This window comes from Echeneis naucrates, chromosome 1 (assembly GCF_900963305.1).
Source record: "Echeneis naucrates chromosome 1, fEcheNa1.1, whole genome shotgun sequence".
Classification (NCBI taxonomy): Eukaryota; Metazoa; Chordata; class Actinopteri; order Carangiformes; family Echeneidae; genus Echeneis; species Echeneis naucrates.
Genome location: NC_042511.1, coordinates 12952140 through 12977232, shown reverse-complemented (window position 1 = coordinate 12977232; position 25093 = coordinate 12952140). Strand labels below are relative to the sequence as shown.

At 38.7% G+C, this 25093-nt stretch overlaps 1 protein-coding gene across 1 annotated transcript in view; it reads left to right on the top strand.

Moving 5' to 3' along the window:
* Positions 1–24322, top strand: part of sgcz (sarcoglycan zeta) — a 132800-nt gene extending 108478 nt beyond the window's left edge. The window contains exons 6-7 of the mRNA XM_029508208.1: positions 9599–9722; positions 24116–24322. Coding sequence (XP_029364068.1) covers positions 9599–9722; positions 24116–24322 — 331 coding nt within the window. The remainder of the gene's footprint in view (positions 1–9598; positions 9723–24115) is intronic.
* Positions 24323–25093: the final 771 nt, after the last annotated feature.

Here is a 25093-nt window from a genome sequence, read left to right as displayed (position 1 = left end):
TCCTCTGTATCCTATTTCCACTGATCCTCTTTTCTGTTGGGTTTTCTATTTCTGTTGTTCCATTTCTGTCCACTAGAGGGAGAGTATGAACTACCCTATATTGTCACTGTATCTTCTTCACCACACACCCCCCCCTCTTCTTCTCTCAGGTTTTCACATTTCCCCATTATGAATGCACCCTAATTCTATATGTATATATTCTAACCTCTTTTTTCTGTCATGAATCACACATTATATCTTTATTTCATCAGTTTTCTTGCAAAACCTAAAATAATGGCACATCTGCGGGTCAAAGCCAGACGTTTCTCACCGCACGTAGTATTTCAAAAATCTATTGAAGTTTCACTTTCTTGACACACGCATCATCTTTGATTTTTCTCAGATAGGTGTGATATGCAGGATTATCTTCACGTATCAGTTTTGTTTTTGCAACCCTTCTTTCATAAGTCATCATTGAGTGATAGGGAAGTGCTGCAGTTGGTGGCAAATGGCTCGGCAACTAGTCTTCTATTTGCTATAAAGAAAATCAAGTCCATAGGGTAAACAAATGCATAAACAAGAAATGCTGCAAGAGCAATTCCTTATCAATACCATGATCCTGCAATCATGGGCTTTTCTATTGTCAATTGATGTCATTCTTTCCATAAGGGAGTGCAGTACATCAATCCGCAGCTGAATAAAACATCTGATGAGATAGAAAAATGCACACTTTATGTGACAAAATTTTTACATATTATCAGCACAATGCAGGGATTTCTGTGCATTAAAGTGGAACAGTGGGCTTAGGTGCCTTCCCAAGGGGCACTTTGTCAGTTTTTATGGGAACACAGTGACATTCACACTCTCATTTCTTAACATATGTTCTTCCATCTGTATAACCAATAATACAAACAGCTAAATTCGCACTCTTGCAGCTAAACCTCCAACCTGTAAATCTCTCTACTTGAGGACACACTGTCTTCCTATTTTTCATCTGTTGTGTTGATCTCAATATGTTCTGCTGTGGCAATTACTTATCAATTTATATCTCGAAACTGACTATTTGTTCTTCTCGTATCTCAAACCTTCTCTATGCAGCTGCATATACCCAACTTCCCCACAGGGATCATTAAAGTTTCATCCAGTCTTTAGAAAAGTACAAGATGGCGCCATTTGCAAGACATATTAAATAAGAAGCATTCCAATACAAATGCTAAAGATGTCATTAATGCTGCAGGATCCCGGAGAAGTGACTTAATATAATGTGGCATTGCAGTGTCACCCTGAGCCATAAGTCTGCAGGCAATGATTGATTTCTATTAGTAGCTGTACTTGTTTAAAGACATACATCTGCCTCATGTCTGATTTCCTATAGCTGAAAAGGGTTAGTTTTTTACATTTCTGTGTGCTGCCTTCTCCTCATCAAATCATTAAAATAATCTGCTGCTTCTCACACTACAGGTAACAACAACAGCACACAAAACTGTTTTGTTTTTTTTTCTGTACCCAAGATATTAACGCATAGAGTCTGTTGCTGTTTTTCTCACCTCACATTGCCAACTGGAAGAAAAGCAAATACACACATTTTTCCCTCTATTTTTGTCTCCATTTTTTTTATATCCATCATATTTTAAGTACAAAAATTACTGAATTATGAACATCAAAGAACAGTAGCTAGATATGACACCTTCCAACTTTGGAATTTCATAGACTCATGAACAATATTTAAACAATATTTTCTTCTGGTCACGTGCATTACTGAGTAAGTAAAGGCTGCAATACTGTGAAAACAGTGTCATGATGGAGGTTGTTTCACAAATTGAGACACAACTCAGTTGGCTGTTTGCTGGATAGATTGCGGTGAACCATTGGACTGCTATCACCTATCATCCCTCCATTCTCTGCCCGCTCGCCTCTGTCTTGTCTTTATTATCTTTTCTGTGTAGATTTCCATCTTTTCCTCAGCAAAACTAAGACTCTGAACAATGGATGGAATGGTGGAAGTTGTGGAGGAGTAAAGCTAGTCTTTCACTACTGATTAAATTATCAGCTTGGCACCCCATTGGAGGCACAAAGGCATGAAATTGCTTGACATTTTTTCTCCTCACAAACTCCACCATTAGCCATTTCCTCAGCTACATTTCACAGCAAGGAGGACAAAGAGAGCCTCTGAAAGTCATTTTGGAGTAGCTCGCAGATTTGTCAGGGAGTGTGTTGCATAAAGGCAGGAAGATGTACAGAACAGTGTAATGTAACTCACGCCATGTAAGACACCCACCCAAACCTGAGCAGTTAGGAAATCAATGCAATAAAATGATTATTATTATTTTTTAACTAAAACTAAAGCCTTTGAGCGTATCACTAGCATCTCACACACACATACATAGAACACATGAACACAGAAAATGACCCTCAAATTGAAGCGTCCAGAGCTGCTGAGGAGCAGCATTTACTCCTTAGCGGTTTTAACCTCACCAAACACTTTCACACAAACTTGTGTCTCTTGAGTTTCTAGCACACACAAACATTCACACACACCTCCTTTCCACAAAGACAAACCCCTAATGTCCCTTGACTCTCTCTGGTCTGAGTAACTCTGTGGGACTTTTATAACTTTTTAAAACAGCCAAGGGCTCTCTCACCTTTTTTTTTTCTTCCCCACACCTGCAGGATTCTGGTGGTAATTTAAACACGATGCATCATCCTCACTCACCCAAACACAGACTCACTCACTGCAAAAGTTATGAGACTTTGGAAATTCCATATTTATGGTTTCCAGCTCAATTGAAATCTCTAAAAGTCAAAGACAGTGTTTTTGCCTGTCTTCAAACTTGTCTCAATGCATCAGTCAGCACTGAGTTTTAAAAGTGCTTCTTGGACTGGGTTGGATGACAGCAGGAAGGGCACTGATGAGATGACAGAGCATTAAGTGTGAAAAGGTTAAAGGTTTTGCATCCCAAAAGGCATGGTGGCGACAAGGTGGCGGGTTCTTCAAGGGTTCGGAAGAGGAAAAGGGCAAGATGAATGTCAGCTAAGTCTTCTGGGGAAATATAAATTATATTAGAAAGCTCAGTTTTTAACAGTTCACATAGGATTTTTTGCACAACTTGTCACACTGCCTTCCAAGATGGGATGAAGTTGTTTCTTTGGAAATACAGCAGGTTCATTCCACGCCCAGACAATCAAGCGTGAAGGATAAATAATGTCAGGAGCTATTACGTTGAATCACCAGCCATTCCTAAATGAACAGCAAGTCTTTGGTTTCTCATTATACAGCTCTTGAGTTGAAGTATCCCTGGTATGTCTGAAATGCTAAGCACAGCAGCAACAGCATTGGACAGAAAGACAATGTGATTCTGTAGAAAAATGAATCATGCTTTACTCTGTACTTGAGTAATCACAGTACACATCCTCATTAGATCGAATACTATAACTAAATCTTTCAACAAGTTGGATGTGAGAACTGGGATTTCATGCTATTTGTATACATCTCACACTTCCCTAACTACAGGATCAAACACAACTTCAAATTTTAAGCTGCATTGAAAAGTAAGAGAAACACAAGCGTTGGAGGGTTGACCATAAAGCAAGGTTCATAGGCAGAATGTTACACGTGGAGTTGGAAACCAGCACTTCATATGCGTCGAAATTTATTACATGTGCTTTACAAATGTTCCTGCCGGCCTGTCACTGATTCAGTTTAAATAGGTTTACCAGAGATTATGTTCAATTCCCGTGTCTTTAAAAACTGTCTATCGTGTGAACATGCTCAGGAAATCTTAAGAGGTGTTGAAGTGAAGTATTTCTTTCTTTTGTCAGTAGAAGGCAGTAATTGTTTGAGCTCAACAAACTGAAACCAGATGTCTTATTGAGTGAAACTTACACTCATTTCCATGGCCAGGAGGCAAAGTCAGTATTTAGAACTAATGGAAATGAGAATCACATTCTCTGTCTATAGGGATAAAAGATAAAATAAAATTGCAGTGAATGCCAATATAAAAATGTTAACATAAAAATACGCAAATGGGATTGTAACCATTTATACTCCAGACAGATTCATATCTGAGGATTCTTATCATATTGAGGATCATATTTTGTGAATTATTATGAGTCTCTTCTCTTGCTGTTTTCTTTTTGTGTGTGTGTGTGTGTGTGTGTGTGTGAATGTCTATGACTTGTCCCCCAAAATGAATTAAGATAAAAACCTTTTCATGTTGATGTATTTCTGTCCTGCTTATCCTGTCAGATTGGACAAATATGGGTGCTGTATAAAATGGCCTTGTCATGACTCAAGGTCAAAACAGATCTATGGAAGAGAAGAGGGGCCCAGGCATTGTTGCAAAGAAAGAGGGGACGCGATAGGGAGAAATATGTGAGGAGTGGAAGCAGAGATATAGGGGGTAGGGACATTTTTCTCTAATAATAATGAATTGCAAAGATAATGGCAGAGCTGCAATCCTCACCATGAAAAACCTCATACACAGCAGCCTGAGCAGAAATTTTAAGCGGCAGTGGAAGCGCATACTGTTTCTATAGTAGTGGGACTGGACCACTTACAGATGGTAGTTAAAGTTAGTTAACCTTGACATTGATGCATTGGTTAATGCCAATGAAGAGACGATGGAGATGCAGGAATATATTGGTGTGTATCGAAATGTAAATAAATGGCTATATGGCATGGCTGGTGTCCCTAAATTGGTTGGGACTAAATGTCTACCTTGCCAAGCCAACTGACCACCGTTGATCCCTTAAACATTGTTTTACTTGAAATAGAAAAAAATTTGCATTAGTTGCAGATCACATGTTGGGTAGTGTTATAGAAAGATATCAAGTGTAGATCAGTTAGTAATTAGTTTTCTCTAAAAATGTATTTGTAAAGATCTATAGACCACATGTTGTACATTTGTTTCCATTTTTAGTACTGTTAAACTGGATGGATCTCATTGTAGCAGAAATTGTTTGTATGTCTGTATCTTTCACTCAACTACAAAATCTCAACTTCATCCTGATGCTATGAATCAGGAGATTCATCCTCCGAATGTGGATGTTTGTACCAAACTCCATGGCTGTCGATCCAGTAACTGAGATGCTTCAGTCTGAATCACAGAAGTGGACTGACCAGCACTGCCTAAAAAAATGGCAATGGGCAATAATCACTCATAATGGTAACACAAAATGCTAACACTTCATAATTTATTCATTTCATTACGTAAACCCCAAATGAAAGTTTTGATGTTTCCATATGTAAAATAAGTTGTTTTTAAACTAATATTGAAAATCGAGGTGAAGAGTTTAATTACGTGTTTTTGAAAGAAGCAGAGACAAACAAACAGGGAGTTAGAAGGTTAGATGGAGAGAGCAGGCAAGTGACAGAGTGATAGCTCTGCACATTCAGAAAGTATTCAGATACTTGTCAGTATCCACACCGGAAAAACTCAAAGCTGTAATTGCTGCCAAAGGTGCTGCAGCTAAGTACTGAGTGAACGATCAGAATATTTCTGACAAGGTGATATTTTAGATTTTCCTCTTTAACTAATTTCTAAAATTCATTTTATGGTTCTGGAGAGTAGTAGAGAAAAATAACATTTTTGTTTAAGCCGGCAACACTTCCATACTAATAATTTGAATACACTGTGTCTGTGTGCGTGTGTTGCCCATCAGAACTGGTTTCAGCCAGCGGTAGCATCTCTGTAATTGCCTCAGCTGTCAAAGCAGAGATTCTCACTTCACGGCTGTTGACAATCTTTCGCTCTCTTGCTCTCCCTTCATTCCACCTTGCACATGCAGAGCTATCGGACTATAGCGTAATTACTGATCGAAGAAGGTTTTCATCTGTCTATCAGACTGGCTGTCTCTCTTTTTCTTGTACTTTTTTTTATGCTGATTGGTGCGGCACATGCTCAGTTTCTATGAATCAATAAGGCCCTGATGTGAAGTGTCATTCATACACATAAGCTTCATACACTTATTACATGGCTTGGATGCTCTGCAGTGAACAAGAACAAGCTTTCCCTCATCTTTAATCCACCTAATGACTCCTCCCCACCTCCGTTGCCTTTATCTTCTACACAGAATAAATAACGCCAGTGATCTGTACAAAGAGCAAACTCCGACATGTTGACAGAAGGAATGGTTTCACTTGTGATGGTCTTAAGAATAAAGTAGAAATACTTGTGAAAGCCCATAGAACTAGAAAACAAACAAACTGAAAAGAAAAAAAAAAAGAGCAAATCACTGTTAAAACAATTAGATTCACTTACCAGTTCCTAGCACACTGTGAGCCAACTAGTCTGATCGACGCTGTTAAAACACCCATTTTCATTAAAATAAGCAGCAAATTAGTTTGATGAGATGACTAGGCTGCTTAAAACATGACAGCAGTGATTTAGTCCTTCAGCCTACTTCACTAAATAAATCAATTCTTCAATGCAGTGAATTTACCATTAAAGGAATGACATCCGTCTTTCAGTAGACTTTTAGATTTATATTTGCTTTTTTTTTTTTTTTTTTTTTTTTATAAAGGGTAAATATCCTGAAAATAAACCTGATGGAAAACGAGCATTGTTGAAACAGAAATATCTTATCTAAAGTGCATGTTCATTACTTGGGTGCAGCCACACATGGAAAAAGCCACCATTACGGGAGTCGTTCTCCGCCAGCTAATGTTCAGTTCTTCAGATTGAAACCATGTAATTTAGAATAATTTCTCACCAACATACCTGTGAGGACGGTTTGCATTGTCTCCATCCCTTGTGAAGAGGACATTAACTAGGGAGGCTTGGTACAACCACTCCCTGCCAAAGTGCCTTTAGCCAAGACGCAAATGTTTGTTTATGAATCTGTTTTTGGTCCACAGATGGATGACCATTATTGGTTTAGCTAATCTACTCTTTGGTTTATATGCTTTATTCCTATAACCTCTCAGAAGGGGTTAGGAGACTGTACTTCTTTAGTGCCCTTCAGCAAAGCATGCATGAAAGGGGGCTCAAAAAGCTTTTTTTCCTCTTTTTTTCCTATATTGACCTTTTTTATGAACGTGCTATTTAATTTGTTACGCTTACACTTAATACACTGTAATTTTGTCGGCTTTGCTGGAAGCGCTATTTATTTAATTTCTCCTACCAACAGCCCCTTGAGCGCAGCATTACGCCGATCCAACACCACCAACCGGTTTAATCATTTCATATTGTTTTCAACTTTCAGTCACAGACTTACTCACCCTTCACACTCCAAGGGGACAGGCACCGACCGTGGCCACAGCACTTTTCAGCAGTGAACTATAGCAGTTCTAATTTTCTCATGTTTAATCAAGTAGGTCTTCTCAAAGACAAACATTATACACAATCAAATTATTAGAAAATCAAGCAACCTCTGCAAATCAAAAAAAAAAAAGAAAGAAAAAAGGGGGAAAAAAAAGCATGTTTTAGGTCACACCACGTGCAACGATTATGTGGCAACACAATGAGATACAGTACAATCCTGTACATTGACAATTCTTTACTGAGTGATAAATATGTTTTACGCAGATTATGTCAAGACTTGAAAAATGCATTGTTTAATACTTCCTTCACTTCATTGATCCACATACCATATGTTCTGACACACACACACACACACACACAAATTCGAATTCCATGTCTACTGTATACATACTGACTCTGCAACTATTGTTCTATGCGGTTGCCATTGCAGTTTATAAAATGTTTATTTTTATAGGAGCAAGCATATAATATAGACCAATACTACAGTACATAGTTTACAACATTTGTTGGTAGATGGAAGAGGAATAAAACAAAAGCAATGACGCAATAAAAGATACCATAAAAACTTGAAATGTATAGTAAAAATATATTGATCCCCAGAACAAAGCTAGAGGAATGTCGTGCAGTGGGTTTTACAAAGATCCTCCATAGATGTCACTGAGCCAAAATAAGGTTTCACCTTTTGGGTTGTTGGTTATTAGATGCTGATAGATATACATCATGTTAACAAGTTGAATAAAGTATTACTTATCCTAATAGTTACTTAACCTATTTCTTTTCTATTTTATCATTTATAGAAGCTGCTTTTCAGCTCTTTGCAGGGAAAAAGCTACACAATCACACACACATATGCACATGCATGGGCACCTACACATACAACTGTGACAGACACAGAACCAGGAAAAGTCAAAATAACATAAAGATTACTCAACCATCACTGATATTTTTTGTCCAGTAATAGTGTAATGAAAAGAAAAGGGCGAATAATCACTTGTTCTTTTAATATCCCTGCCATTTTTTACACAGGTGTGTAGTTTCAGATAATGGGGAGAAGCTAAAACAGATCTATCTGCAGTCTTGTCTGAATAATTGTCTTTGTCTGTCTCAAAGTTTGGTTGTACCTAAAATAGACATAAATTATAATCTTTTACTGTTCTTCATTTAGAAAAATTTGAAAGTCTCAAATTCTCATTCTTTACTAATAAAAAGGACGAGTAGTATGAGCCTGGACCCATTAAGGTGTGGATTAAATAAAGAAAAAAATCTAACAATGCTGACTTTAAGAGGATGAGCAAATCTCTTTTAATTAACCTTATTTAGCCAGACTCATTTTATGATTAATAGTTTTATAAAACACAGTGGGATCACTGAGAAGGACAAACTCCTTTGTAAAAGTTGGCTATGAATAACTATTATTTTTCATATTTTTTGTATGTTTAGCAGCTCAGTTCTCTGCTTAAGCCATTAAATCATCCACTGCTGCCTTAAAACTTGAATAGACAGCTGTTTCTTACTGTAATTTTATTTTTCATTTGGATTTAAATTATTATTTTATTATATTTATTATTTATTTTTAATTTATTAAGCCAAATTAATTAACTCTCTCTACAAATGCTGCAGCCTATTCATTTTGTTGTAAGGTGAATAACACTTACCTTGAAAGTGCTGCCTCTTTAACAAATATCTGAACTGCAAACAATGAAAGTGTGTGTTGGTTGAAAAACAATGTATGTCTGTCTTGAATTGTAATTAAAAAATTACAATAGACAGTAGTTGGTAGTTCTTTCTGAAAGTGCAACATTTAGACTAGAAATGTTCTCTATTCTTCATAGACTTACGCTCCATAGTTTCAATCAGATATTTTGAGGAATATAAATCATTTAAATTCATCAAATAAATGGTAAAATAGTCATTAGAGCAAAATAAGTGCATTTGTTCACCTGCAGTCTTTGAAGTCAACCAGCTTTTTAAAGGTAACAAACTAAACTAAACAAAAAATTTATCATAACGGGGATAAAAAAAAAAAAAAAAAGCAGTTGCTCATCAGTTTTGGGTTGTGAAGGAGAGCATGCTACTCACTTTACTTTATGCAATTCCAAGTTAGTCAAGAACTAAGATTTAATCAGCAAGTGCTGATTTTTTCTTTGTTAGATGTGCTTCATTAGTGCAGAAATAGTTTGTGCTGCCTTTGTTTGAGTATTTATATTGACAAGCTAATTCGCCCTCAATTCATTATTGATCCACTGGCAATAGTCTGTTGGCTCTAGTTGGCCCGTTTTTCTTTTTTCCTGTGCAAGTGCAGCCTTTCACTCTTTCCACTGCTTCTAGCTAGATTTAAGTGTGAGTATGCTTCACAGGTTGGAATCCCCAACTCGGACCCTCACCCTGGAGGCACCTAGAGGTGTCGAAGTCAACGCTGGAGTGGGAGACTTCACAGCGTCCTGTAGGAAAGACCTCCTTCTGCAGTCCTCAGAAGGAGAGGTGAGTGTGCGCTTCCAGCTGTGGCTGTGGTTGGGGGAGTGTTGGTATGTGATAATCATGTGTGAGATTTGTGGTCAGCATTATTTTACTCTGTCACTACACCGTGTCTCAGAGCGTAATATACACGCAACATATATATTTTGCATGTGTTGGTGTGTGTGAGATACTCACAAAAATAGCCATTTATGTGAAAGACAATGCACAGCACAAACTCACAAAAACTTGCTAGGTGTGTGTAATGCATCAGACTCTATGGCAGAGACTCCACAGTGTTTGGCCCGCTTCATTAAAGTACCTTATTAGGCTAATGAGCGTCATCAATCCAGGCGACCTTGTCCTCCTTTTCCCACCCCCATTTTCTCATCCCTCCTTTCTACCCCTCTTCTCTTTGGGAGAAGTGACTTCATTAAAGCTGGGTTGATGAGGTTCCCTGTCAGATGTGTGTGTGTGGATGTGTGTCGGTGTGTGTGTCAGTGTCATTGTTAGCCTGCTATCTCACTGTCAAGCTCTTTGCATAGCAGGCTGCCATGTTGCGTGAGCACTGAAGCAGACTTAGCCATTATCCTTGTGTGTGTGTGTGTGTGTGTGTGTGTGTGTGTGTGGTGGGGGGGGGTGTGCATCAACCTGCCATGTTGCTTGTCCACTGGAGCATAGTGTGTCATTAACTCAGTAATTAACAGAAGAATGGGCTGCGCTTGTTTTGTCGCATTCACTGTCATTGTCAGTCACGCACACACTTTCAACTATCACAAAAACATATAAACATCATTCTAATACACGTCACTACAAACATACATATAATAGAAACCAACAGTAAAAGTTTGAGGCTCGTCATCTAAACTCAGTTATCATTTCCTCTCCTTTGTCATCCCAGTTTTTGTTCTCCTCTCCTGCTCTTGTTTTCCTGTGTGATTCTGCTGGTCACTAAGTAATAAGGGATAGGGTTAGATATTCCTTTAGTGGAGGACTGTTCACATATATTGAATATGGCAGAGTGGCATTAAAGGTATTAAAGCTGGGGCGAGATCTATAGAGCATAGGAACATGTGATCCAGTGATGTAATCTTCGTATCCGATTTAAAAAAAAAAAAAAATCAATAAAGCTCTTGGAATTTAATGTTACCAAACTAATCAGAAATACTTAAACTCTCAGGGGAAATTATATATTATCGAAATCTAAGAAGCAACTGCTGACAAAATTTTTAACAACATAGTATCAGAAAAAAACATAAAATCAGACAGCATGAATATTTCAGGTGGACTCATCAACATTAACTAAGCTTTGATGAATAAGTCAAAGTATTTGACATGAAGACATTTACAATGTGTTATTCATGGTTACCTTCATGTATGATGTAAAACCTCCTTAGTGCTCGGGTAACGGCAAATTGAAAATATTATATCTGTGCCCATGAAGCACTCTACACCCTAGAGCCTCTAGAACTAAATCAAATGTGCAGTATCAAGTTTATGTTTTATTTTCCAAAAGTATTTTTTATACCATAGAAACAGAAGCTAAAAATGAAACTATAAACACTTTAAAGCTGTCTTTACCAATGAGTGATTTAGTAAACTTTTTTTAGGGGGCAAATGACTTTAACGCAAAATAAGCATTTATGAAAGCAACTGCAGGGATGTTTGGTTCTACTCTTGCAAGATTACGGGCACGTTTAAAGAAAGTTCAGAGTCCAGACCAACTGAAACTCCCAGGCCAGTCTGATGCTGTTGTCTCTGCTGATGTTTATCCCATGCTTTTAGTCCGAGACATGTATTGTGCTGGTGGAGTGCAGACACCCAGTCACCTGCTCAGTAGTGCGAATGACATGTTAAAGTGTGTCCTTGAGCCAAGCACACAGGATGTCAGCGCCTGAGAAATTGAGTTGTTGTTTGTTTTTGTTTTTTTGGTCATTTATGTTTTTGATTCCACCCATGGCGCCTGTGATATATTGTGGCATACATGTCAATCATGTTGTGTCTCAATAATTTCACAGTTGAACTGAGCACAAAGAAAAAACACAATTTTAACACCATTCACTCCTTATTTAAACATCAACTTCCAACTCAACATCAACCCTTACAATGTCTCTCCTGCACCTTCCCTCTATGTCCTATACCGCTCCATTGGTCCCTTGGCCTTTCCTGACTTGTCTTCTTTCTGATGTCGCTGCCATCCTTCTTTCTATTCCTTTCTTTGTTTTTGTTTAACTTTTTTTTCCTTACACCTACAAACAGCCCCCCCTCCACCCCCCCTCATATCCTTCATCTCTAAGTAACCCAGCCTATCTAATTAACTTTCCCCTGCCAGGGTTATACATCACTGTGGCTGTCATTTCACAGAGAAAGGGTAGGGATGAGGGGATTATAATTTCTGCCTCTTTTCTGTCCTCTCTTCTTTTCTCTCCTGCTCTGTTTCATATATTGGTTTATCTCCTTCTCTTTGTTCAACCATTATGTCCCCTTTTCTCTCCCTCTCCTTCTCTCCATCTTTCCTTCTCCATCTCTCGCTGTCTCTTTCATCCCTGCATAAATAGACGTCATCCTATTGATGGCAAACAATAGCATTTAGCAGGGTGTAACAATGATTGTGCTGTGGGCCTCTGACAACTCTTGATAGCTTGAAAAGCTTGACAAAATAAAGGATTGGTGGTGCACCTCCCCTCAACCTTGTCACCCTTTACTTCAGCACCCGAACAGAAAGAAATCACTTTCCACTCCAGCTACATGAATGCCATAGAAATCCTTATCAGCAGCAGCATATGTAAATGTATTCGGGGGAAGACTCGTGTAATTACATTGCCATGAAGGAAATCTGTGAGACTGAGACTCACACTAATGGGATAAACCTAAGTTGACGGTAGATCTGCCACTTTTAAAACCAGGTCTTTTCAAACCATAAATTAAAACAAAATACATTTATTTCGCTTGGCATCACTTAGTAGCCACCTAGCCATCATCTTGTAGCTGTTGTTATAATTATTATTCATTGCCCATCCGGATTATACTGAGACCACACAGAGAACAAATTTAGATTCTTCATGTATTATTTTTATGCATGAACTTTAGTTGCAGATCTTTATCCCTGCCATTGTTGGATCGGTCTGGGAAAATATATAATTCAGGGTTTTTAAAAACGTAAAAAAAATTGACAGAGATGGATTACCACTGCGTATCAACAGTATTTATTTTTTTCCTCCCATTTAACTGACTCATCTTTTTCTCTGCAGAGAAAACAATAGACCTTTAAACTATTTTATAACATTAGTGCCCAATGACGCAATGCCCAGCACAGTCTCTTTTTACAGGGCTGCACTTTATATGAGGACGTGCGTTATCCTTGAGCTAGAGACACACATTTCATTGCTGCTGAGGTGACTGGTATCACTCCAAAGCATTTTTCCTGGTACTCAGGAAAATGCTAGTAATCGATGGCATTTTCTCATTTATTGTTAATGTATAAAATTTACCTATTTCATTTCTTGAAGTAGTTAAAAAATATTTTGCAAGTCATCTAAACTCCTGTAACTTCCCATTTCTTTGTCCCTGTTGACCCCATGAGACAACAGGACAGTTTACATTTTGTTCAGATATGCATCATACACCAAGTTTATTCTATACAACAAAATGAATCACATAAACCGTAAACTGAGCTGTGGACATATTTTTATACATAACATAGATGGTTTCTTGTTTTTTTGCCTTTATTTTCCCACAACATCTCCTCTCATCTATAGTAACTGCTGTTTATCTTATCACTGATTATGTTTTGTAATTATTGATTCATCTGTCTACAATCTAGAGCATCAAAGACGTACCTGAAGAGTTCCACTGGTCCATTTATAATGTCTTTCAATGGCTCCAGTCCAAGGTGCTGATCTTTGATTGGGGCATCCAACCAAGATGAAATCTACTGCTCCTATTGATTACTAAAAGCATGATTTTGACAATGTCTTCTGACAAAATAACCATACAACAAAAAGGTTCTGGGTTTGATTCCTGGGACCATTTTGTATGGACTTTGCATGTTGCCCTCCAGGTACTCCCAATTTCTCCCACAGTGTACAACGTTCACGTTTAGATGAATTGGTGACTTAAATCGCCAGTAGGCAAGTGAGCGTGAATGGTTATTTGTTTTTGAGTGTCCTGACATGTCGGCCTTGAGATGGACTGGCAAATTGTCCTGGATGCCCTTGTCCAATGTCAGCAGGGATCAGCTACAGCCCCTCTACAATGCTGATGGATAAGCGGCATAGATAATGGATGGATGTATTGATAGAATCAAAATAAAGACTGGGCTGTGATTTCAGCAATATGTTCTTGGAAAGTGATCTCTCCAGTTTGTTTCTCACTCTGCACACCCTCTGTCTGTTTATCAAACTGCTGCTCCATCTCTGAATAGATTGGATACAGAAGGACATTAGTCTCTCGCTCAAAGAACGCTATTGGTAACTCTCTTTTATCAAAAGTTGCTAAGGTTTGTGTAAGAACTTAGAACTAAGCCCAGACAAATACACAAAGTCAGCAGCAGTGAAGGCTGTAAATGATCCATTAATAACACCAGCCAACAAATAGATGACTCAGTCACACTGTATTTGACTGATCAGCATTTGACCGATGGTGGAACTGGACACTCAACTCCATCACTCACTCAGTGAGACACAGGCATTTCTGAACCTGGCCTCACAGTTCTGATTCAGCCAAAAATAAGGAAGTTGCTGCTGTATACTTTTAGCGCATTGCTTTGGGCAGCAATGCTATAATTGCATGTCATTGCATCTGCATGAAGTGCGTCTCTCCCAAATGCATCTCTTCCTTAGTCTGGAATCTCTTCCCCTGCGAGCCAAATCCCTCTGCTTAAAATAAGTGGCAAAAAATATCTACATACATCCCTAAAAAAAAAAAGAGCAGTTTATCCAAATAGCATTCCTTTTCATCCATTTTCATACAAGCTTTCTCAACCGCTGACACGATCACATGAACAAAGGGTACCAGATGAAGGGAGGATAGAAGGAGGATCAGATGAGTAGGAGGCACAGAAGGATGGCAGAAAATAGATGTTTCTGTCGATTTTGCAGGAGAAAATAAAGGCGTGCAGGACAGCGAGGCTTAAAGCCAAATCAATGTTGTCAGCAGCTGGCACTTAAGAAGGGGCCATTAAAGTTTAAAAAGTTTGGAAAGCAGTGCTGGAATTAGGGCCAAATGGGTTAGAGGTAGGGGAGCGCTGGCTTCCATTAAAATCAAAGCCAATGAGAGTTGACAGAGCCTCTCAGGATTCCTGTGGTCCTCCAGCCTCTTTTTATCAACTCCCTTTCTCTCTTTCTCTATCCCCCCTTCTCCCTCCTCGCTTTCTCACTCACTCTCACTGTCTTCCTTCATGTCTTTCCATCCTACATTAATTCACTTAATCCTTCTTGCTTGTCCGTCTAATTTCTTCCCCCTTCAAGTCTCATCAGTCTGTCACTGCCCCCGTACTCATCTCTGTTGATTATTTTTGCTTTAACTTTTAATCAATCTATCCTTCCTCAATTCACCTCGCAGTAAAGGCTTTTTGCATGCGCAGCTCTTTTCAGGAGCTTCTTTGTATCATTCATTTTTATTCTTCTTCCTTAAAGGAGAGAGGTTATTTTGTATGTCTCACCATTCCGATATAAAGCCTTCAGAGGAGACTTTGCCAAGAATGGAGATGTGAAATCTGCATTTGCTGTAAATCAGTCATGTTTCTGTTGGTGCCAGTTGCAAGTCATAGAAATTGGAGTTTAAATTACTGGCGTGTTGGCCAAAGTCACTCATCTGTTGGAGGTTATCTGTAATATACCCTTGTAATGCACTTTTAAAACAATTATTCTCATCCTCATATATACACACATATGTGTGTGTGTCAGAAGGGCTACATTTGCATTCAAATGGAGGACCATTTAGTGTGTAAAATGGATACATTTTGATGTTTATTTGCTGTTTGTTAAGAGGCAGACAGCACAGTAAATGCTCCTGAGGGAGTAATACTGCAACATGCTCAGCAAATACTGTCTAAAGGGTCTCAAGTAGGCCACACCAGTTCCAGCAGTAATGTTTTATTATTGTAGTGGGAGGCTGCTGCATGTGAATGTAAATCATAGGAGAATAGTTTTTGGCAGTAAGTGGTGACAAAATGTAATTGTGACAGATACAGCATACAGTAAAAAAAAAATTTTGGAGAGCATTATTCATTTCTATAATGTATAGTTTTGTTGTTCTTTTGTTTTTTCTTTCTCTCAATGCAACACAGTGTGGATGTTGACTTCCCCCTCTAGATACTGCATACTGTACATTGATCTAGTTCAAGAGGTTACAAAATCATACATGTAGATTGAAAATACTGTCAGCACCATGCTAGCACCTATTGCCTATTGCAGAGAAGGTCCTACAAGGCTTGTACTTGGCCATGCATGGCCAACAATTGGAATTAGTTTCAAGTTAGTGGAATATGTCAAAGTGTGCAGGAGGAAATGTCTCACTTCCCATCTCGCATGTTGGTGGATAAAGGCTCCAGACTTGATTGATACCCTATTAACTTTCCTGTGTGTGTTCTTCAACAGCTCTTTGGTTTCCTTCACTCCATTCTTATGAACCCTAATTTATTTAATAAAAACACTTATTTTAAAATAAATCACTAAAGTGAGGTGATAGTTTGCATTATCTGATGTACGGTTGTCTGAGTTACTTATCTATAGTCAGCGTATTTCCTTTTGGAGATTCAGATCAGCATGTTGCCAGTTTAGAAAAAATGGCTTGGAGCTGCAGGCACCGAGTGACAGCTAGTAACATAAATTATCTATTTAAAAGCAGTGCCATTGTAAAACGTTAAAATCAGTTGACATGTATGCTATGTTCAGAATGGTTTTACTGCTTTTACTGTAGGCCTTTCTTATGGAAATAAATGTATTTAGTCTTTTTTGTATTATTATGCACAAGCACACTCAAACAACTGATCTGCAGAGTAATATAATAATAATAATACAAGAGTACCATTGTCCAGAACTGGAGTTTCAAAGGGGGGTTTTATTGCAGTTCAAATATTAAAAATATTGCATACATTACATACTTTTTGCAGCAGGGTGCGAAAATAGCCTCTGAAATGATGAGAATGCTATAAGTGACTGCTGCTGTTGATCTCAGCGTGTTTTCTGAGTTTGGTTTTGCTCAACTACTCGCCTCAGAGGATGGCATCTCAATCTATTGGCCACTAGAAAATGTCTTCATTGACAATAGTCATTGGATTGTCAGTTTGAAGACGTAAAGATCCAGGTTTCTTCAAGAGACAAAATACATTCCATCGCCTCACAATACACGATGGAATGGTGAGCTTGTCAGGCTATTTGCATGTTGTTCTTACCGGAGAGTGAGTTCAAATACAAAACAGAAAACCTTTGAGCTCTTGATGCTTGAAATGAAAAAGTGGAGAAACTTCTTTGTCGGTTTACAAGCATCTAAATCTACAACAAAAAATTATTTACCATAAAATATAAAAACAAATGGTGTTCCCTGCAACTTGTTTAGAGAAGTGATCAAATAACTTTAACTCTTTTCAGACATGAAAAGACCCTATAAATAGTTCAAATGTCCCATTAAGTTCCAATTGTTCATGCTACGCACAAAAACTGACTGCAGTGAGGTGAAATCAGGTTAACAGAAACTTTTTGAACAAAGTTGGGTTACCATGGAGTTTTATTGTTTGTTGGCACATTGTTGGGGTTTATTAAGACGCTGTAGCCTGAAGGTGTTATTGGGCTGGTACACAGGGACAGGGCTTTTTTTTTTCCCCCCCACTGCTCGTTCTTTTACCTGCGGGTAAGGCAGCCAAGTGAGCGAATTAAAATGCAGACAGGGGGTAAGTCCCTGTCTTAAACACAGATGCTGTAGAAGAGTCAAGGATATACTATATAAACATGCACAAATAAATAACAAATAGCACAAAATAACCACTCACCTAAAAAAGCATATCTATGCACAAAAGTACAGATTCAAGACACACAGCTTACATCAAACACACACACACACACAATCAAACATTTCAAAATGCATGTACACGTTAAAACACATGCATGTATCTGCTCACACACACTCATACCCCACATCCCCATCTCATTCTGTCGAGCTTCTCTGCTTGTTTTTATCATTCAGTGTCTTTATTAGAGATGGATGATAAAATATTAACAGATTTCTCCCATTAGCTGAGAGAAGTGGATGTTTTTCAAAATGTGTGATTAATATCATAAAATTGACTAGCCCAGCCCTTCCGCTACCTGAGGCATTGTTATAAACGCGGGTGTTTGTGTGATGCTGTTTTCTGTCAAATGAAACTCAGTCTCAGTCTTTCTATGTGTGGGACTTGGGTTTGCTTTTCTGCTTCTGTTTGCGTGTTGCTGTTGTTGTTGTATGTGTAAATGCATCTCTGTTTAGGTCATCTTTGCATCAGAAAACAGATATGCCAGTTTCAAACAATATGATTGAAACTGCATCAATTACATTGGCCTGGAAAATGACAAAAATAAATAAAAATAAAAATACAGATGAAATTATCCAAATGGGAACAGAAGAGTACATCTTTATTTATGTACATATCCAACATTGAGAATAAACAAGACAGTATAGTTTCTATTCACGTCAAAATGTGTTTGTGCAAATGCATTTTTCTGCATCTACGGTTGTGCGTGTGTGTATGTTGTACAGTAGAACATACCGATATTGCTTCATGTTGGAGCTACAGCCTAGTCTCTATACTCAGCCTCTCTCCAGCCGCTGTCATCTACTTCATTGTCAGCTACCATTTCAGCGTCTGTCCATTCAAGAAGCCTAATGGTCTGTGTAATACACTCAGATAGCCTCACAACCTCACACCTGTTTGTGTTGTTGGAGTGTGTGGGAGCGAAGGGTGAGCAAGTCAGAAAGAGGAGGAGGATGGGGGACAAGTTCAACTAAGACGAGATGTGTATCAAGGCTGAGCTTCACATGTTTCTGCATTTGTCCTGTGTGATGTTAAATAAAAAATTTTAAAAATAACAGGAGCAGCACAGTCAAGCTGTCACAACAAAATTGCTCAAACGCACTTTCACCTTCTTGAGATTCCATTCGTCACTTTAAGAGCCTCATATTTTTGTGAGAAGGTTGCCCTGAATTTCACTTCTTATTGTTTATTCATACTGTACAGGCATTCATGCACTTGGTATTGGATTTGTCTCCACATCGAACTATACAGAGAGAAAGAATAGATTAATACCTGACACTTTGAAAAGTAATATAACTATGACGTGAATTGACCAGTGGATATTTTGTTGACATGCAGGTTCTGAGAAATAGTTTTCTGTCAGATGAATAGGTTCGATAAAGTAGGTAAGGGGGTAAAAAAAAACAAAAAAAAAATGAAATTGCACTGCATTGATAAATAATGTGTTTTCCCCTATATTCACCTGTCCTTCCACACAGCCGAGACTCCTCCCTGTGTCCTCCTAAACACCTCCGTACACTCCTTCCTCCTCCGAACTTCACCGTAGAGCTCACCCCAACGCTTGTTCTTCCCCCGATCTCCTCCAAAAGACACTTTAACCCTCATATTTCCTCTGCTGTCAAACACCCCCCACCCCCGCCTTTCATTACAGGAAAACCTCCTTCATTGCTGCCTTACCCTCACAGCTCATTCGCCTCCCACCCTCTTTGGCCCGCTCCTCAGCTGTGCCAAAAGAAATCATCCATGAAAAATGTTTTGACCCTCCATAATCGCTTCTTCCCGCATGTTTCCCATCTTCTTGAGCCATGTGCTTGCTAAACTGATATCGGAGAGAGAAGAGCTTAGACACACAGACGCGCACGCACACATTGTGCTCACCCCATCCACAGTACATTTATGTAAATTTCTTTACATATAACAAAAGGCTGGATAGGATAGGGCTGAAAATGCAGCTTGAAATCTTAGTTTCTCTAAAAGAAAAATTATTTCTACTTATCAAATTATAATTTTTTTCCTTATAACATGACGTGAAAAAAACAGGTGTGAGGCATCAGTGAATATATTTTCACTTTTCTTCACTTTGCTGTGACAGATGAGTTCACGATAATCGCCCGATCATTTCTAATACTAAGCAGATTTCTGACTCTCTGTAGCAGATAGCTGCACTCATCAAAATCTAATTTTTCATCCTACAAGTGATAAATTACAGATTGGCTTTGTGAACTTTTTTTTTTCTGGGATTTTCCTGTGTGTGCTGGAAAATGTGGAGCCCAGAACATCTCCTTCTGATGATTTAACAAAACGTATGCATGACAAATGCAGAGGACTTCTTCTGATTGGTGTAACCATAGAGGATTTCAGGAGATGTAACATGAAGGCTGCAATAGAAGCTTTTTAAGATGGGTACAGATGACAGGTATATCAGTGTAAGCAGGCATACACATGCTCACACACATGCAGCTATAATGCAGGCATGTCACTAGATATTAATGGAAGCACCACTGATCAAGTGAAGGACTCCTTCATGCTTTAATGCTATACCTCATTCATAAATGATGTTTTATTCACAAACGCTTAAGTGCCGCTTTCTTTTCGCACGCACACACACCCTCACATACTGCTAACAACAGGCTGACCTAATACTTACAGACACTTTCATTTGGGATGAATGTCAGCACTAATCTGACCTTAAGGTGGAACAAATGACTTCCACTCCCATTCCTTTACTTCCCTTTCCTCTTTCCATCAATGCGTCTGTTCATCCACCACCCGTCTGTCCATCTACCACCCCTGCTTGTTCCCTGCGACTCAGCATCTATCCTTTTTATCTCACTCTTTCTATCTTACTTCTCACTTCCTTTCTACCTAGTTCTCTGTCACTCCATCGTCATTTTGACCAAATATTTGCCATCTGCTCCTCCCATTCGAATAAACAGCGTCCTCTGCCTTTGTTTTTGGGTCGCTACTCCTCTTCCGCCATCTTGGCTCTGTTTCCCTCCTGTGTTTCTCAATTTGTTGCTATAATGTTTCCAATGTTATGGAAAAAACAAAGAGGTAATTTCATTGGCATTTCCATGTGCATTGACACATCTCTCCTCATTCTGCCATCCCACAGCCAAGCCCAAGTTCATTTTAGGTTTTCACTGCTGTGGAAAGCAGGCTGTTAGAATTAGATTTGGTTTATGTTGTTAACCGTGACTGAGTCCTTTCCTCTGTAGAGCTATAACTGAAGGCTGGCAGCTTTTACTGGGGAGCCAAAGGGACGATGACAGGTGTGCACCAGGGACCCGTTAAAGGGATACCTTGACATTTAGAGATGTAATGTGATATTTTCCTTTGCCCGGCATGTAGGGAGAGATGTTCAGGTATACATTTTTCACTAGCTCTTAAAGTGTCTTATTGTCATTGTTGCTATGTCTCATTAAAACCAATGGCCATGGCAGGCTAATGAGATGGCTGTACACAGTTGCTTCAAAGAGACTCTCTACTGCTTCTCTTTTGTGGTGAGATGCTGAGTAACTGAACTAAAAAGAACCCTTATACCAAATTGTGTGGAAACATGGCTGTTTTATCTAAACGACAGGGAAAATCGTGTATATCTAGACTACTTCAGATTCACATTCAGAATACTTTATTATCCCAGGGGGCAATTCATTTCCACAGCCTCTCCCATTCATGTAAATGAAATAAATAGCAATACTAAAATAGTGGCACTTAAAAGGACAGTTCGTTTTACGGATTTAACTTCTTTGTATATGAGAAATCATTAACTTTAAGGGTAAAGGTATGGCCCACTAATATGAGTAATTAGCCTGAAGAAAAAATTGTGGTATTTTTTGGCTTGGCCCATTTTTATAATATTGATAATACTTAGTACTAACTTTAGGAACAACTCAAGGAAACATGGACTCTGGCAAGCCAGCATGTATCAGGGCAAGCAGAGTGTGCTTCATTAAGCTTTCCAATTAAACTGTAATTTTACATAAATAATTTCTTGCTCCTTCTAAAACACACCGGTAGTTTTGTGAGTCCATTGGATGAAAATGTCAAAATGATCAAGACACAAGGGGACCACTATGGCTGTAACACTCATCACCAATAAATATTAGATATTAGGTATCTTTTTTGATGACATCTGACTAGCAACAAAACAACACTGACATTTCAAGGAAAGGCTGCTGTTACCTTCTGTTTGGTTGTTTATCTTGCCATATCTTTAGTCAGGATTTGTGGGATGGAACATTTAAAAAATTCATTAACCATTGAAGGTAATCATGAGGAAGACTTAAAAAATGAAAACAAGCTATCTGACTTTGTGAAAGGCCTTTTTATATTGAGGTTCATGACTCTGATGTACTGCTTCACACAACGCAGATACCATGAGTCGCAACTCCACTCTGCTCCACCATGCAGAGGGAGGGAGAGCTTGTGTGTGCGTGTGTGCAGAGTTTTTGTGTGGATGTTGTTTATACTGATCGAGGTGTGCTCCGTCAGCCAATGTGAAATCGTTAGTTATACTAATTGGTTCCTCACTGTTGGGGCATCGGAATCCCTCATTGCTTCTTCTCTCTTTTTTTTTCTATTCATCTTCTCACACTCCTTATGTCCTCCAATATGCTTCCAGCCATTTTTTATTTGACATTTTCTCTCCATCATCCTTCCCTCATCTTTTAATATGACTCCCTCGCTTTCCACCTCTGTCTTTATGCACTCGTAGCTATTTTCTACACCCATTTTTACTTCCCTTCTACTCATTTCTAAAACGAGTAACATGAATAGTGGTGATGTCTGCTGAGATTAGTGTGCAGCCTTGCGGTGTATGATTCTATGTGCGAGAGAAAAGTAAGCAAGCACAGTTCTCTTGAATGCTGAATAGTAAATAAACACAAAGTCAGTCGAAACAAGATTTTGCAGTGATTCTCATCCAAAACTCACCTTGTGTCGGCCTAAGGTGTTCTTCTGAACACTGTCCATCTGCTGTGTTAAAGTCCTGTCCTGTAATGAGGCCTCGCATTATGGATTATATTGCAGATTGTCCTTTTGTCGAAATAAATGCGAGGAGTGTTTGCTATAATTTAACAATTAATGTTGTTTTGTCTTGTTTTTTTCTTACCAAATGTCTAGAATCAAAAATAATGATCATGGATTTTAAAATGATCCAATCTGGACTTTAAGGAGGTAAAATGGTGATTGTTATGCATTATTTCCAAACAGTGACATGAATTTTGAATTAATTGACCAATATATTAATAAGTTAACCATCAAAGCTCATCAAAGATTTGACGACAGTCTCATTCACTGACCAGTACTACTTTACTCCCCAACCTCAGCTTTGCAGTGTCAAATTAGTAGGTGGTAATTTTATAAAATACAGGGCCCTGATATCAGGTATACAAATGCCCTTCAAGACTAAGAGTTTGGTAAAGTTTATCGCTGAATCTGCTCTGGTTGGTAATATAGCCATGGATCCTCCAACTTCTCGTTATTGTTACAAAGTTACGGCAATTATAGTTTTCTGTGTCTTTCTCTTTTTTCTTGTAAATGGTATTTCCTTGTTTGTTTGTTCATTGCACTCAGTGATTAAAGACAAACTCGGCTGGGCACGTGATCCATTCGATCAATTCTACTTGATTAGGGATCAAACCCCTTGACCCGTACTCCTGCCCAATCTAAATTAAAATCAGTAACTAAACCCCTCAGTGCCCTGAAGGGTTTAGTTGCCTTGGAAATCATTTAAAAAAGACACAAACTTCATAACGCACAACTTTCAAGTTATTTTGACATCAGAGCTGTGAAAACTGTCGCACTGCAAAATTAAGAGTGGATAATTTTATTTTTTTGTGCAGATAAACTAAAAATGTACAATAAGTGTGTTTTTATGCTGGTGCTAGTTTCATTTTAACACCAATAACTGTCTTGATGTGTACCTTGAGTAAATTTCGTTTATCTGGTTTTAATTCTTATTGTTCGGCACATATTTCAAGGAAAGGATCTACATAAATATGGTATGTCCCAACAGCTAATTTAAACTTTTTGTTTGTTTTGTTATTTTATCATGTTTTTCTCCCTGTTTGTTTTATCCTCTTTTATCCAGCCTCCCCCTGAATTAAAGAAATTGCTCCGTCTATGTTGATGTTTTAGATGAAAAACCCAATCAATCATAGTATGGTCACATGTCTGAGGGCAATGTGTTTTCAGTCTTTAAATAAATAAATTTAATAAATAAAATCACAGATTTATTTTAATTCTGTTCATCATTCGAGACAAGATTATCCGCAGGAGCTTTGTGCCCGACAGCAGGAACATCACTCCTGTGTGTCTATTTTATGTTTGGTGTATTTTCTTGTCTTTCTTTTGTTCTCAATGTTTGTGCTCTCATGTCTTCTAAGTCATCTCTCTTTTGTGTTCCCAGATCTTTCTAGATGCTAATACTATCAGGCTGGGCAACATCCCCCTCGGCAGTGCTGTGGACCCTTTAGAGGGGGCGCCTGCAGGTACCACCTACACTAAACAGACTGTGTATGAGCTTTGTGCATGCGCTAATGGCAAGCTCTACCTGTCCCCAGCCGAGAAAGGCTCGACCTGCCAAACCACCAGCAACTTTTGTCTCTGGAGCTGAAAGTAGGAGGATGGCACACATGCACACACAAACGGGACATATGAACTATTGAAGTTTGAAGCTAATGCTAGCCAACGGACTGAATCCTCATGGATTGTGGCTTTGGTGGGAAGCTAATGCCAGTTTAAAAAAACAAACAAAAAAGAAGCAGAATCAATATGGATTGTAACATGGCAAGACATTCATGTCTGTAAACCAACTGAATAATATGGATTATGGCTTGGCAGGAAGCCAATGCTTGCTAACAGACCAAATCGACATGGACTGTGGCTTTGCGTGAAGCTAATGCAAGCTAAAGGACCGAGTTAACACAGACTAGAGCTTGGTGAGAGGCCAGCTCGTTGACCAAGTCTTTTTCTGATTGGTCAGTAGCTAATGGGAGATGATGGAAGGATGATTGAGGCCAGCAAAGATTGTGGTTTGGTCAGACCACTCATGGCCATGGATGGGGAAAGTCTCCCTCCGGGGCTCTCATTGGCTGTTTTTGCCATTGCTGAATTGCTGCCATGACAGCTTCTGAAAGCCACAAGGATTCCATTTGGCGGTTGCCTGAGGACAGCCGACTCTCTCACAAACAAAGTGTGCTCCGTGTTCACCGTTTGACCAAAATGTCCGGGGAAAACATGTTCCTGTTTTTTGTTTGGATGAACAGATATGGTGATGGACTACAAAGTCATCAGCAGGGGACATGAACCAAGACTCTGGTTGAACCTGGGTCAATCTGTTGGCGGACAGACATCAGTAAGGACTTTGGTTTAGCCCTGCAGGTAG